The sequence below is a fragment of the Bombus pyrosoma genome, linkage group LG11 (assembly GCF_014825855.1).
Source record: "Bombus pyrosoma isolate SC7728 linkage group LG11, ASM1482585v1, whole genome shotgun sequence".
NCBI classification, from domain to species: Eukaryota; Metazoa; Arthropoda; class Insecta; order Hymenoptera; family Apidae; genus Bombus; species Bombus pyrosoma.
The window spans coordinates 2,276,981-2,290,631 of NC_057780.1; the positions used below are offsets into that span (position 1 = coordinate 2,276,981).

Here is a 13,651-nt window from a genome sequence, read left to right on the forward strand (position 1 = left end):
TATACATATATATGTATATATATATATATATTGAGTGCAATGTAAAAAATTAAATCTTGAATTTTTTTCTTATATTTTTATTTAGCATATATTAATTCATATGAAAGTTATATATTTTTATTTTAATTTTAATTTTATTGATGATGGATTATTGTACAGTTCTTATGTTTTTAACTTAGAAATGCAGCATGTTTCTTACATACTTTATACAATTGTTAAATTACACCATTAAACAATAAACTCAATTTTATCTTGTAAGTTTACTTAATTTTTCTAGTAAGTAGTAGTACATATAATATCCTCTTTCAGTTGAAACAAAAATAAACAACATATATCAGCAAACGAACAATAGACATATATCTGTTTTTTTATTTAAAAATGTAACAAAACACTTACACTATATTAGTCATAACTGTAAAATGTGCATATAAATAAAATTTTTTCAACGTCGTATTGCTTTATACATGAGAGACTTGATCATCTGATAATATGTCGTTTTTACCTGCAACATCTTGATAATACGTATATACTACATCACGATATTTCCCAGCTGATGGCTGATTTCCAAGACTGAATAAATATACGGTATCAATACTATTGAATGCAAGATCACAAAATTGATATTATAACTGTAAGTACCTTACATTTGCTTAGAAAGGGTGCTAAGTGACATATTCGGTCCGATATCTTTTCTCGCGTTTGATCTTATTTTTGTCGGTTTCGTTGTAACAAGATTTATGCGAGATTCATGCTACGAAAATAATGTAATTACATACTTGGTAATTTTATAAAATGTCTTGATAAATATAAATGTCATTAAAGAATCACTTACCAAATTTTCAGCATTTATGGATTCTATATCGTCTTTACTTATTATATTTCCGGAATTAAATGTCATTTTCTGATTCTACTAAAATAAAGAAAAAGATGAGAAACCTATAGAAAGAGGAAAACAAAGAAGTAAATAAGTGATATTACCTCATATGCGGAAATATTTTTACTAACACTGGAAACGCTTGATTCTGACACTTCTTGCAAAGCTTTTCTCTTATTTCTTGTTACAATCCTTGTGGATCTGTTGTGTCCGACTAATTTTGTATCATTTTTAGTGGGTTTAACCAATTTCTCTGGTGAAATTGTAGGTACATTCTACGATAATAAATTTAGCACTTTCTCGTAAAGCTCAGGACATTATAACGATTATGTTAATTAATTATAGTTGTTACCTGTGCCAATATGTCTAAATGGCTTTTCTTGCTGCTATCACTTCTGTTTTTCCTCCTTTTTATGTCGTTATTTTTAGCAGAAGACTTATGAGGAGAAATTATTAGAGAGTTTTGAGAAGTACCAGGATTATATACTGGATTGTTGTCTTTTAGAACAATGCGTTCTCCTGAAAACGGTAAAGGCTCAAAAATAATCATGTATATGTATCATTTTATAGATAAGAAAAAATACATCTTTATTTCTTACCTCTCCAATAACTTAATGGAGGTATTATTCTTCTACCTTTTGAACTCACACCAACATTTATAATGTGTACCGAATCGGTAATATCAGCTTAAACACAAACAATTACTCTATTTAGAATTTGAAATAGATACATACTTCCAATATCATTTATTACTTACTGTTAATTGCTATTATTATTTACCACGAGCTTACCATTTTCTAATGATTTCCATATTTCACAAAACTGTTCTATATCGGCGGGGCAACCATAACGACACTGGTTCACCAACTTTTTAGGTACAACTACATGAAATAGAATAATATCGTTAATATATAAAATATAATTACAAATATTTTAATGTTATTAAATATTATATTTCAAGTTCTAACCATGTTTCGTATCATTTAAGTCACCAATCAATTGATAAAATTCATGATGAATTGTCTCGACCAATTTTTGTGATACTCGACGAAATATTATATCCGTTTTAAACTTCCTATGTATGATGTGGCCAACTTCGCTACATAAATATAATGATATGTTTTATATCAAATTAATAATGCGCATTATACGATTTAATTACTTACTTTAATAAGTTTCCCTCAAAAATTAAATGTAATCCTGATTTGGTTAAAATGTTCGGTGTCCAAGCAGATAATAATTTCGGTTTACAATTATTCATAAATTTATTATCTCTAGAAACTTTTAAATTATCCTGTAATGACTTTTTTAAAATAATAGGATCGACATTACTTGATTGAATGTTACTGTATTCTTCAGAATATTGCGTACTATCAGATAATAAATTTGAGTTCGTTTTTGAAATAGCATTAGATTTCATAGGAGACTTTTTCTTTGTCAGATTTCTATTTTTAACTTTTTCATTTAAATCTTTAATGGCTTTATTTTCGTCCTCAATTACATTTACCTTTGGATCTTGTGAAAAATGTAATTGTGTATTTCTAATTTCTATATCAATAGGAACTGAGCTAATTACAACAGGCTTTGTCATTTCAGTCATGGTATTTTTTGGATGTAATAATGATTCTTCATATTGTTGACAGGGTGAATGATTTTGATATTGATCGTTCTTATGTCTGTTTCCCTCTAAGTAAGAATTCGTTTGTGTCATTGTATTATTGCATTTTTTAGCCACAGTAAACTCAGGATCATTGTCTGTTGTATTTTTATTAGAATAGTGCAAATAGTTGATAGGTTTATTAATAACTGTTGAATTCTGTTGTACAGAATATTTCTGGATTTCGTGTGTATCTTCGATTTTCGTAAAATCATTTGATTTTCCCCGTTGTTCTCTTTCCATGATATCAGATTTCACATATTTATCTACATTATTTTGAATATTTGAACTTATACATTCCTTTACTTTTAAATGAGCCCTCTCGTCTTCTATAATACTGATACTAGAATCATTAAAATTTGTAACATTTACTTTTTCGGATCTTATTGTTTTTATATAACTTCCATTATCGTTATCTGACATAATTGATGGTGCGTTTGAAATATGTTGTTTTTCTATAGCATCATGTTTTTGATATATTGCTTTTTTTCGTATTTTACGTTTACAAGGCTTCAGTAATATGTTTTTCTGTCGTATTATTCGATTTATCGGTATCCTTGGAACCCCTACATAAATTTCATTTTCACTATCAGAGGTACTGATATCATTATTTTTACTCATTTCCGCAAAAGTTCTCTTTCTTTGTGATGAATTGTTATAATTTGCAACTTTACTATTTGCAGAACGTTCCAGTGAAATTGATTCAGATTCTACCCAATTTTGAGACTCGTCATTTATCCCATTATATTGTTCTTCCACTATACGTTTATCTCCTTTTAATTTTGAATTTTCAATATTAGATCCATCATCTTTAACTGTCCCGTATGATACAACATAATTTAAGCAATCAAATATCTCAATAATTTTACCCACACATTCTTCATCACAATTTTTATCTGTTAAGTTGTTTACAATAACATTCAATTTATCCTTCAAACTGTTTACTGTAGTTTTAGTGCAATTCAAATTTATATTTTCTTTATCATTACCATATTGATTTTTTAAAGATTGAATGCTGACTCCTCTGTAAGGCGAATTGTTAATTGTGTCAGATAAACATGTTTGTGTGAATGAATCACTTTTTTGACAGCTATGTGAATTGAGATTTTGTTCTTCCTTTGTTTGCAAAATATTATATGTACAGTCAACATTAACTGATGCTTCAGATGCATAGGATTCTTCAAAAGGCTTCAAATTTGATCTTTTATTCTTTGGGCTTTTTGAATCGACAAATGTGATATCTGTTATTTCACTTCTTAAATCATCATCACTGTCTGTAATGGGAGTAGGCCAACGAAAAGTTGCACTATATCCTTGCTGTACAAATGTTCTCCAAATTTGATAAACATTTTCCCAATCATCAGGAAATCCGCTATAAAATTTACCTCGAACATAATCTGGTAATTCTAAATATAAAAAAATAATATACAATATATACAAAACATAAACATGTGCATACATATGTAAATACTATAAGATATTTACCATACTCATCATCAACAATATTTCCTTGCAAGTGATACAAATGTTTAAAAATGGATACTACCTTAGTACTCGTTAATCTTCTTACAATAGGCTTACTCTGAGCAATCTTCCCACTAACATAATAAAATCGATAGTAAATAAATATTAAAAAGCAAATAAATTAAAACTCTAGGTACATATTGCATATCTTACCACTCAATTTTTCCTTTAATAACCAACTGATTTTGTTCATTTAACATAACTTTCCATTTTGTAAACATTCTAACATTCTTATTTTCAAAATTATCACAACTAATTTGTAAAGGAATAAAGCTGTCAATATAATTTCCATTGTTACTAGAAAATCTGTGATTTCCTGTTTTCTTAGGTGATTCAATGTCAATATCAGAGGAATTACTTCTAATTCGTGCTAAAGATTTTGCATTAGGAGATGTTAAGCTGTTTGATTTTTTTTCGATACAAAAATGATTATTAAAGTTGGGTGGTGGCATCATAAGACGATCTTTTAAACAATCATTTTCTTCTCGAAACTTCTTAACGCTAGATGTAGCAATCATTTTGTGATTACTATTAATGCCTTTCTTTTTCAACAGTATATTCCTCAAATTATTGCTTGAAGAAACAACTTCATTATCAATTTTGGAAAATTGCAAAGATGGAATATTAGTAGTAGAGTCAAGTGGATCTGCATTAATGCTTGAAATACTAGGGGATGTAAGTAATGGCCATGATGTATCTTCGATTCTGTTTTCCTGTCTAAGCGAAGCTAATTTTAAAGTTCGTTCTAATTTTTTGTATCTTTCTTCCATTTGAAAATCGGCAAAGTTTACCTATGGCAATACAAGCAAATTTTAAATTTATAAAAAACGTAATTATCGTTACAATACTTAGAATATACTTACCTCAGTCATGTGTGTCATTTAAAAATTTCAATTAGTTATTCACATATACATATGTATATATATAAAGTTTATTGTTTTTAATTAATTCTTTTTCTGTTCTTTAAAATTTTGTTATCTTACACTTTCATACCAATCTGAGATACACAAACACAATGTAGTTACAATATAGTTCCTATATATTTATTAAGTATTTAGCATAAGGATTTCAATTGATGTTCATCTCAGATGTCTTAACATTGTAATCAACTAATAAATATCGAGAGATACAAATTAAAATGATACACCTACTGTTTAAATTCTAAGACATCAAATCTATGTATATCTAATTCTTTAGTTTATTTTATTTTATTACTACTATTTTTCTTTTTTTGGTTATATCTAAACCAACCGACATTCGCGCGTAATTTCAAGATTTTCTATCAATTCAAATATAATGCACAACGCACAACACAACCGTTTTCATTTCTCAGTGGTTCTCAAATAGATTTATGATACATATAAATATAATTACAGTTATATAACTATGGTACGACCAGAGATGAGTTTTTCCAGAGACGACCATTTCTGCTACGACCAACATTTAATTCATTTGCATTTTTATACATTATATAGTATGAAAAATAAAAAATTTTTTAATATTTTGTATGATATTTGTTTCAATAGTCAAGATACTATTAACGAGAATAAGTAAATACATTTTTTTAAAAATGTATCATTTCAGTTGATATAGAAAGGTTCAAAATTTAATAATAATTACGTGTGTAGAAATAAATCTTTATATAGATGTGTTATTATACCTTTTATTAGATTTCACTTTAAATTATACAGTCTTGCATAATTAAACAGTAACTATCGTCCATACAATTTACATCTCTATTAGCTCGGTTAACTATCCAATATCAAATCATAACCATAACAATTGCCATACCTGGTAGATTCTAATACGAAGAGCTATTGCGCGGCAATTATAAGTATCGTTGTCTTAAAGAATAATTCTCTATTATGACAGCAGCTAATAACTGATTAATTTTTACATCTTTAGTATATATATAGATATCTTTGTATCTTTTAAAATATTTCTTTTATATGTTTAATGATATTAATTATTCTTATTGAAATTTAATGAAAAATACAGAAAGAGGTTTCAAGGAGTGGGAGAGATTTCTAGGTGAAGGAGAGAATAAATAAAACGAAAGCTGACATTTAATTATTTTTTTTACAATCTTACTAAATAAATAAACATTACAGGATAATTTTCTTGTTTACATCACTTACATTTTATTAAACGTATTGTATATGAAATGTTATGTTAAATTATTTAAAAAATATAACAAAAAATAATCACTGAATCATTCAATTATATATTAAATCTCAATTTTATATAAATAATATTATAAAAGGAAATTATATGTATACACAATATTGAAATATCATACCTACATTAAGTGTACACAATGTGTACATTAAGTGTAAGGTTTTATCATTCAAATCTTGAGAACATAGCATTGCACAAATATCGATTGTATCATTTTTATTGTTATTTGTATTATTACTATTACTATTATTGTAACTGTTATTATTATTCATTTTCATATTCTTTCTAATCATCATTGTGATCATATTTTCTGTCGGAGAGAAATATACTGTCACTTTCCTGATTAAAAATGGTACAGTCATATATTTTTCTATTTATTCTGTAACAACAGAAATAATCATACAAGCTAATACTTTTGTATCCATTAAGCACGAATATTTTGTTTTTATATTAGTAGTCTATAATGAGTAAAACTTGACTAGATTTTTACATTAAAGATTGCGTAATTTTAATTTGATATTACGACTATCCTACTCCAAGCTGTATGCATATAACTAATACTATCTTATTAAAGCAGATATAAGAAAACGTAGATTGTTCTTTTATTAACAAATATACCGTTGTTAGAGTCTTTCGTAATTGTTCGTATATAGGTAGAGAATAGGAAGTCTGCTACATAACTAGTATATTAACAGACTACTTTTGTTTTATGATTTACCACCCGCAGAATTATCAGCTTCGCTAGATCCTTCTGCTGAATCTGGAAATTCTTTTTGATGACTTTTAGAACTCCTATCCTTGTAATCTCGTCGATGATGATGATGGTGATGATGTTGATGATGTTCACTATCTCTATGATCTTTTTGTGAAATGTTTCCTCTATATTTTCGATTGCTCTCATCGCGATAATAATTACGATGACCACGAGATCGATAACATAGAGATTCAAACATCATCGTATCTAATTTTATATTGCCATTTTGGAGTTGTGGTAACATAGTCGAATCCATCTCCGTCTGATGGTCCGATTTATTATGTCGATTTCTTCCGTTCCTGCAATATGGTATTACAAATAAACTGTAAAATATATATACGCTGTAATAGTAGCAAACATTTTAAGTCCTCAGTACCTAAATGACTTATGGTGCCAGTAGCTCTGTAATGGTGGAAATATATGAGGAGTTTGTTCTTGTATAGTGCTCGTAGGTGACCCGCGACTATGATGACTATTATTACTGTCACGGGATCGAGCTCCTTTATTACCATTCATATTTGGTGATGTTGCTTTCAATGTTCCAATCTGTTCTCTCTGTTCCTCATTTTGTTTGCGTAATCGTTTTATCGCCGCTTCTGTGCCTTCAAAGCATGCAATTAAATGTGCTCGAGGGGAATGAAGTCCTACTTGAATTCCTACATCTATCATTGACTTCTTATTTATCTTTTGTTCTTCTATTGAACTCAACTTTCTGCAATGAACAAAATTATTTTTATAGCTTATAATTAAGTACTTCCGATAATTATTGCAACTACTAACTTTTTCTGCTCTTCAATAATTTCAGAAAAATACTGATTTTCTGTTCTAAGTACTTGTAAAGATATTTTGGTATCTTGTAAATCTTTCTCCAAAAGTTCCACTTGTAATGGTGTAACATTCACACATACTGGGCTACCCTGTAAAAGAGAATTTCTAATTAAAGTTCCTGATATCACACATGAGCATATACGCACATACATCTACATGAAACACATCAAGACTGTAAAGCATACCTTTGGTTTCACAAACCCACTTCCATTATCTTCAGGAGAAGAAGGACTGCTAGGTACATAAGTAGATCCTTTTGAGAATACTAATTGAAACTGTAAATCTACACATAATAACGAAGTATTAGGGATTTATTTATTCATGGAAAAACAAACATATTATTGATAAAGAACGTTATGATTTACTGCTTACCTCTATTTTTTTGACGTAATGATTCTACTTCTTGGTGTAAAGCCACCAAAGTTGCTTGATGTTGTTCTTGTAAAAATTTCATATTTTGTTCCAATTGAGCTATTCTATCAATATTTATAGTTTGATGTCTTATACTTTGATTCAACCCTTCATTCCTATCTGTTAATGTTACTATATCTCTCTCTGATGGTGATTTCTTTCCCTAAAAGTAATATGTGTATTATTTAGATGAATATTTATTTTTAATAAAATATAACTGATACTTACTTGAGGAAACGGTACAGTTGATAATTTAACTAATACTGTAGATGCCATTTTGAAAAAATTTATGTTCACTTGATATGTAAAGACATAAATATTTGCAAATTGAATGACATATAAAATTTTTGCGCACACACACACAAACAGAAATCACAGAGATATGAATTACTTTCTTATCTAGAAAAAGCTTTCCTTAGATGTATATCATGTTTTGGAAATCTGAAAAAGTATTACACTATAATTTAAAATAATTCAAATAAAACATCATCTGATATAAAAAATAGAAGAAACATTGAAATTAAAAATATTCATATAATGAAATACACTGTTTAAAATGTTTAAATGACTATTAATTCGAAAATGTAATATGTTTTAAAATGCAAATACAGCAATATCGTTTTGTTTCTTAACAGAGAAGTAACATATCGTTTTCCGTTACCATTAAGATCATTCCATAATATTAAATTGTTATTCGGCATATTTTAACATCAATGTAAAAATATAAGTATTACAAAATGATATGTGACAAGCACAGAAAATAAAAAGAAATAAAAATAAATTAAATCTGCAGAAAGAATGAATGAATTGCCTTTTTATACATTACCAAATCAGATTTAAATTTCCAGACGTTTTGCGTAATAAAAGGCGAAAAATCGACAACATGCAAGTAATCGGGAGCCTGGTGGATTGTGATTCTGCGCCTGAATTTCCTGACGTCACGTCGAACTAACTAAGGATTGGTTAACGGTTTAGCAACAATTTTGCGGTCACTTACAATAAACTGTTAAGAGAAATTTGGTCGTTTCTAAGAAACAGTTGATTAAATATATTTAGATAAGGAGATTTGAAATTCTTGGGAGCACGTATAGAAATGTATTAATGATATCATAACAGAAGAATAATAAAGGTTGATCGTAATGCTGATTACTTGGATAATTTGAAAAGCAAGCGCGCAAAGGTATAGATCGTCAGGTAGACTATTCAGATACGCAGGACAAAACTCGTTCACAACCACGACACTTGTATTTTCTATATCCTTGCGCGCATGAGTATTGATCCAATGATACTTAACAAATGGTAGCACGCCTTAACCGCACCCAAACTTTTATCAATACTATCTTGACTTATTTATTTATATTTGTATTTTGTAAATCTTCATGGGTTAAAAATTTGTCCAACTAAAAGAAAATTGCTTAATTTTTAACATATAAGCATATTAAGAATCATTTGTCAAAATATTTCTATTGTAAAGTTTCCTGTAATTTTCTGCACTTAGTTGATTGTAATTTCTAACGAAGCAAAAGACTTTTTGTATTGATATAACATTTTCTGATGTATTAAAGAAATTGAACATTGAGAAATTGCAATCTAAATTGTATTTCATTTTAAATATAAGTAAAAATTATTTATATCAACTAAAATAGACATGTATTTATGAACGTGTGTTTTTAGTTTTTAAACATCTATGCATACATATGTATATATATACATACATACATATAATATATAACATTCAATAGAGGTCTAATTTCGATGTAAAAGAATGCTCTGAAGTATTTTTGGTATGTTGTCAAAAGATCGAGGTTAAGATGCTAATTTAACTCCTGTTCAAAAACCGAATAGAAGACAATTTTTTAACTTTCTTCTATATTACTATTCAAAACAAATAAGGTTACACCCATTTTCATCAAGTTCACACATCCTTTGAGATATTTTTTTGCCATACTGTCACGTAAACAAAAAGATTTGATTGTCGCTTCTGCAAAATTTTAATTCATCCTAGAAAAAATGTCTTTTATGGTAGAAAATAGACCAACCAATGAAATAAGCAATAAAGATAGAGAACATTTTCTTTCTTTAGAAGTAACTGAAGATTATAGCTTTAAGGTATTTGTATATGTAAACATATATATATGTATATATATACACATATATAAACATGCAAGCATATTTAAATACATATAATAATTAAAATGGCAAAAACCATTAATATAAAATAATATCTTTTGTTATAGTATATACCTGAAAGTCATTTTAAACACATAGTAAGAAATGTACAGAGACACAGACGCAAAGAGGATGAGGAACGTATATGGGCTTCATTCGTTAAAGAACAGGAGTTAAATAGTTTGAGGTTTGACAAAAAAGATGTTGACTATTCTATACAAAATATGAAAGACCTGTTGCAAGAAAATATGCAAAATGTAGATAGAGAACTTAAAAGACTTGAAGAAGATGCCCTCCCTGAACGAAGTAAAGGAATTCGAAATCCTAAATCTAATGTTAAAAATGAAGTGATTTATACAAAAGTAAGTGTTTTGAAGCTTTTATTTTGATCTATGTTATGTGTACTATAATGTGTTAATTCACTATATTGTTCTAACTTATATCAAATTTTCATTAATTCATCTATGTTAGGTAAACAGCATCAGGAACAATTATTCAAAAGAGAAAATGTTAACAAAGAATAGGGGTACATGTAAAACTAATGTTTCAGTTCCAACTTCTCGGGGCAGTAATATTTATATGTATAGTGAATCTGAAGGACAGAAAACAGTTTTTAAATCTAAGGCTAAAAAATCTTTGTCAGATTCTTCTATCACAGAGAAAAAATGTTATACAAACCAACTTCTTCGTGCAACCAATCATTTTGAGAATAATTCTGATACAGATTCAAGTAATAACAAAGATGATATTGTTTATATACAACCAGATCCATTTACCATACAGAAACTATTATCGATGCAAAAGAAAATTGCTGAACTACTAGATGAAATATCATTTAGATTATGCAGAATTCCTTTACCAGATGGTGATAGTGATTTGAAAAGAAGACAACAGCAAACACTAGAATTTTCTATAAGATTTTCAAGAAATTATCTGTACAATCTTAACAGACTTGTTACAAGCATTCAAAGACATATCAGAGCTATGTCTCCCAGACTAGGATTAAAACAATATAAGAATATTGTATTTCATCAAGATATGATAAAACAAAAGCTGGTTGCTGCTCATCAATTATTAATACAAGCTCTAACTGCTTATTATAAACATATTCCAAACTCTATTCTTGAAGGTCATTCTACAAAACTTCAAGATGTGTTACAGGTTGTCTACAATCTGATAAATATTTGTGATAAAATTGAGATTTCTACTTACTATTTCTGTTCAGGAGATACTACAATTATACCGTTGGTAATGCTTGAATAGGAAATTTTATTATTAATATTTATAAATTATAAAATTTATTAAAAATATATTCTTCTGCAGGGGAAGACTCTTCAAAATAAATGTGATGCTATTTTATCTAAATTAAAGTTAAATTTAGAAAGTAGATATGGATCCACAAGTCACAAGAATGTACAATCTGTAATCACTACTGCACCAATATTTTTACCTAACAAAGGACGTTGCAATCGCAAGAATCTATCTAATCGGTTAAGCATGTACAGCATGGATGTTAAAATGTCTAAGGGTAATCTAAAGAGAAGAAACGATATAAGAAGAAAAAGTATACGAAAATTATTTCAGGTTTTATATTACTTGGTATATATTATTCTAGATATGTTATAACTTTAAGTATATATTTTGCAGGCTATACTTATCAGAAAGAAAATGAGAATAATACTAAGGAAATCGGAAATTTGTACGCTCAGGATTATACGTTACCAGAACTACTATATCCTAGTCCTATAACGCGTACGACATCTTCGAGGGACGCTGTTCAGATTGATTCCATGAAAAATATAAATAATTCTAAAGAAGATGACATTCGAACTGTGATGGATGGATTAACGATAGATTCTGAAAATGTAAGACATATTAAAAATAAAATATCTTAAGGAGGATTTAACAAAACATTGGGTTTTATAAAATAGGATAGTAATATAGAAATACGAACTAAACGTAAACCTGAAACAAATAGTGGACAACAATCGGTCGCAATACGTAAAAAGACATCTACAGAAATGCGGGAGGCGAAAAATATGAAAAGCAAAGGAGTAAATATTGAAGCAAACAATTTTACTAACGAGGAGGATGATTTAATTAAAAAAGTAACTACAATTCCCAAGGAGCATTTGGTTGCACTAGCTCCTGTAATAAACGACTTAGTGGCTCTTGTATCAAAAAAGGTAACACTCATTGCAGTTTATTGTATATTATATATATATAATGAAAATTAATATGTTATTTAATATTCACTATTGTGAATTATATTATAGAAAAATGAATTGGAGATGCAACCTGTTTCGGAAACGTCTGTGGAAACATTAAGAGAATTTTTACAAAAATATCAGTCACCTAAAGATTGTGATACTAAAGCTTCTTTAGCAAAAACCAGTTATGAACAACAATCACATTGTAATCTTAATGGGTAAATAGAAAATACAGTAATAAAAATACATCTTTATTAAGCACAATAAAATTGAATATTTTATGAATTGTGACAGCTTATCTGAAATTAAAAGACACAATGAAAATGTACAATTAATTTGTGTATCTTCTATGGGCAAAGTTCCTAAAATGACACATTGTGATGCTTCGTGTCAAGTAGATTATGAGACAGCACTAAAGGTATGTGACATAATATACTGCAACTAATTAGAATAGATAGAAATTATATATGTTTTTTAACAAAATCTCTAGATTATTCATAACGGGAAGGTTACTGATTCAAACATCAAAAATGGAGTGCAGCTTGCTATTTCAGAAGAAACTGAATTACTATTTCTAACATACAGATGTGAATATAAAAAATTGTGTCAATCAAGGCCAATGTATTCTAGCAATACACAAAATAAACCATGGGATATCGTGGCATGGTGAGTATACTATCCTATATATTTCTTATAAATTTTAAATGATAAAAATATTTTTAAACAGGATATCTGATAAATTGATAGAGGAATTAATAATTGAAATAACAGAAGAGTTACAAATGAATGATGTAATTAAAAAACTGTTTGAAATGGAATTTCAAGAATTATAACAGCACAACGTTCGTTTATATGGGATTAATATAGGAAATCATATTTACAAACCAAATAATTTTTCAAATGTTTTTTATTCAAAAGTACAACTTTTTAAATAAATTATTACTTTGTATATTAACGTGTAATTTATTTATTCTTTTATGTTAATTCTATTTATAAAAATAAAATTGGTATCAAAACATTTTAATAAAATTATTAATAAATTAGTA

General features: G+C 27.9%; 3 protein-coding genes across 11 annotated transcripts; 1 reads left to right on the top strand and 2 right to left on the bottom strand.

Moving 5' to 3' along the window:
- Positions 1-29: 29 nt before the first annotated feature.
- Positions 30-5,861, bottom strand: LOC122572476. Of its 5 annotated transcripts, XM_043737447.1 has the most exons (13): positions 5,716-5,861; positions 4,919-5,052; positions 4,209-4,846; positions 4,017-4,129; positions 2,041-3,937; positions 1,843-1,973; positions 1,666-1,755; positions 1,474-1,560; positions 1,227-1,393; positions 979-1,149; positions 833-907; positions 645-751; positions 30-570 (listed from the first exon to the last, which is right to left on the bottom strand). In XM_043737447.1, the coding sequence occupies exons 2-13, from the start codon at positions 4,934-4,936 to the stop codon at positions 459-461; spliced, it is 3,606 nt and encodes a 1,201-aa protein (XP_043593382.1). In that variant the 5' UTR covers positions 4,937-5,052; positions 5,716-5,861; the 3' UTR covers positions 30-458. The 5 variants fall into 5 exon arrangements, 4 of the variants coding, with proteins under 4 accessions (XP_043593382.1, XP_043593383.1, XP_043593380.1 ...); XM_043737448.1 differs by lacking the exon at positions 4,919-5,052 and having other exon boundaries at positions 5,716-5,855; XM_043737445.1 differs by lacking the exon at positions 5,716-5,861 and having other exon boundaries at positions 4,919-5,391.
- A 707-nt stretch (positions 5,862-6,568) lies between these two features.
- LOC122572315 lies at positions 6,569-9,190 on the bottom strand. The gene is made up of 7 exons (XM_043737155.1): positions 9,053-9,190; positions 8,455-8,667; positions 8,188-8,389; positions 8,001-8,098; positions 7,768-7,904; positions 7,364-7,699; positions 6,569-7,286 (listed from the first exon to the last, which is right to left on the bottom strand). The coding sequence occupies exons 2-7, from the start codon at positions 8,500-8,502 to the stop codon at positions 6,941-6,943; spliced, it is 1,167 nt and encodes a 388-aa protein (XP_043593090.1). The 5' UTR covers positions 8,503-8,667; positions 9,053-9,190; the 3' UTR covers positions 6,569-6,940.
- Positions 9,191-9,295: 105 nt separating this feature from the next.
- Positions 9,296-13,554, top strand: LOC122572314. Of its 5 annotated transcripts, none has more exons than XM_043737152.1 (10): positions 9,296-9,406; positions 10,464-10,757; positions 10,867-11,643; positions 11,719-11,959; positions 12,043-12,260; positions 12,327-12,581; positions 12,672-12,823; positions 12,900-13,023; positions 13,096-13,271; positions 13,333-13,554. In XM_043737152.1, exons 2-10 carry the CDS (start codon positions 10,620-10,622, stop codon positions 13,436-13,438), a joined length of 2,187 nt encoding a protein of 728 aa, XP_043593087.1. In that variant the 5' UTR covers positions 9,296-9,406; positions 10,464-10,619; the 3' UTR covers positions 13,439-13,554. The 5 variants fall into 5 exon arrangements, with proteins under 5 accessions (XP_043593087.1, XP_043593085.1, XP_043593089.1 ...); XM_043737150.1 differs by lacking the exon at positions 9,296-9,406 and adding an exon at positions 9,507-9,525; XM_043737154.1 differs by lacking the exon at positions 9,296-9,406 and adding an exon at positions 9,535-9,843.
- The last annotated feature ends 97 nt before the right edge of the window (positions 13,555-13,651 follow it).

Excerpts from the sequence above, each read along its gene's own strand:
- LOC122572476 (XM_043737447.1), bottom strand. Across the intron at positions 1,974-2,040 it reads TTTGAGGGAAACTTATTAAA|CGAAGTTGGCCACATCATAC; the intron begins GTAAGTAATTAA and ends ATATTTATGTAG. Across the intron at positions 752-832 it reads CCATAAATGCTGAAAATTTG|CATGAATCTCGCATAAATCT; the intron begins GTAAGTGATTCT and ends TTATTTTCGTAG.
- LOC122572315 (XM_043737155.1), bottom strand. The coding sequence starts at position 8,502 with ATGGCATCTACAGTATTAGTTAAATTATCAACTGTACCGTTTCCTCAA. Across the intron at positions 8,390-8,454 it reads CAACTGTACCGTTTCCTCAA|GGAAAGAAATCACCATCAGA; the intron begins GTAAGTATCAGT and ends TATTACTTTTAG. Across the intron at positions 8,099-8,187 it reads ATTACGTCAAAAAAATAGAG|ATTTACAGTTTCAATTAGTA; the intron begins GTAAGCAGTAAA and ends TATTATGTGTAG.
- LOC122572314 (XM_043737149.1), top strand. The coding sequence starts at position 10,237 with ATGTCTTTTATGGTAGAAAATAGACCAACCAATGAAATAAGCAATAAA. Across the intron at positions 12,261-12,326 it reads TAACGATAGATTCTGAAAAT|GATAGTAATATAGAAATACG; the intron begins GTAAGACATATT and ends TTTATAAAATAG. Across the intron at positions 13,272-13,332 it reads CCATGGGATATCGTGGCATG|GATATCTGATAAATTGATAG; the intron begins GTGAGTATACTA and ends ATTTTTAAACAG.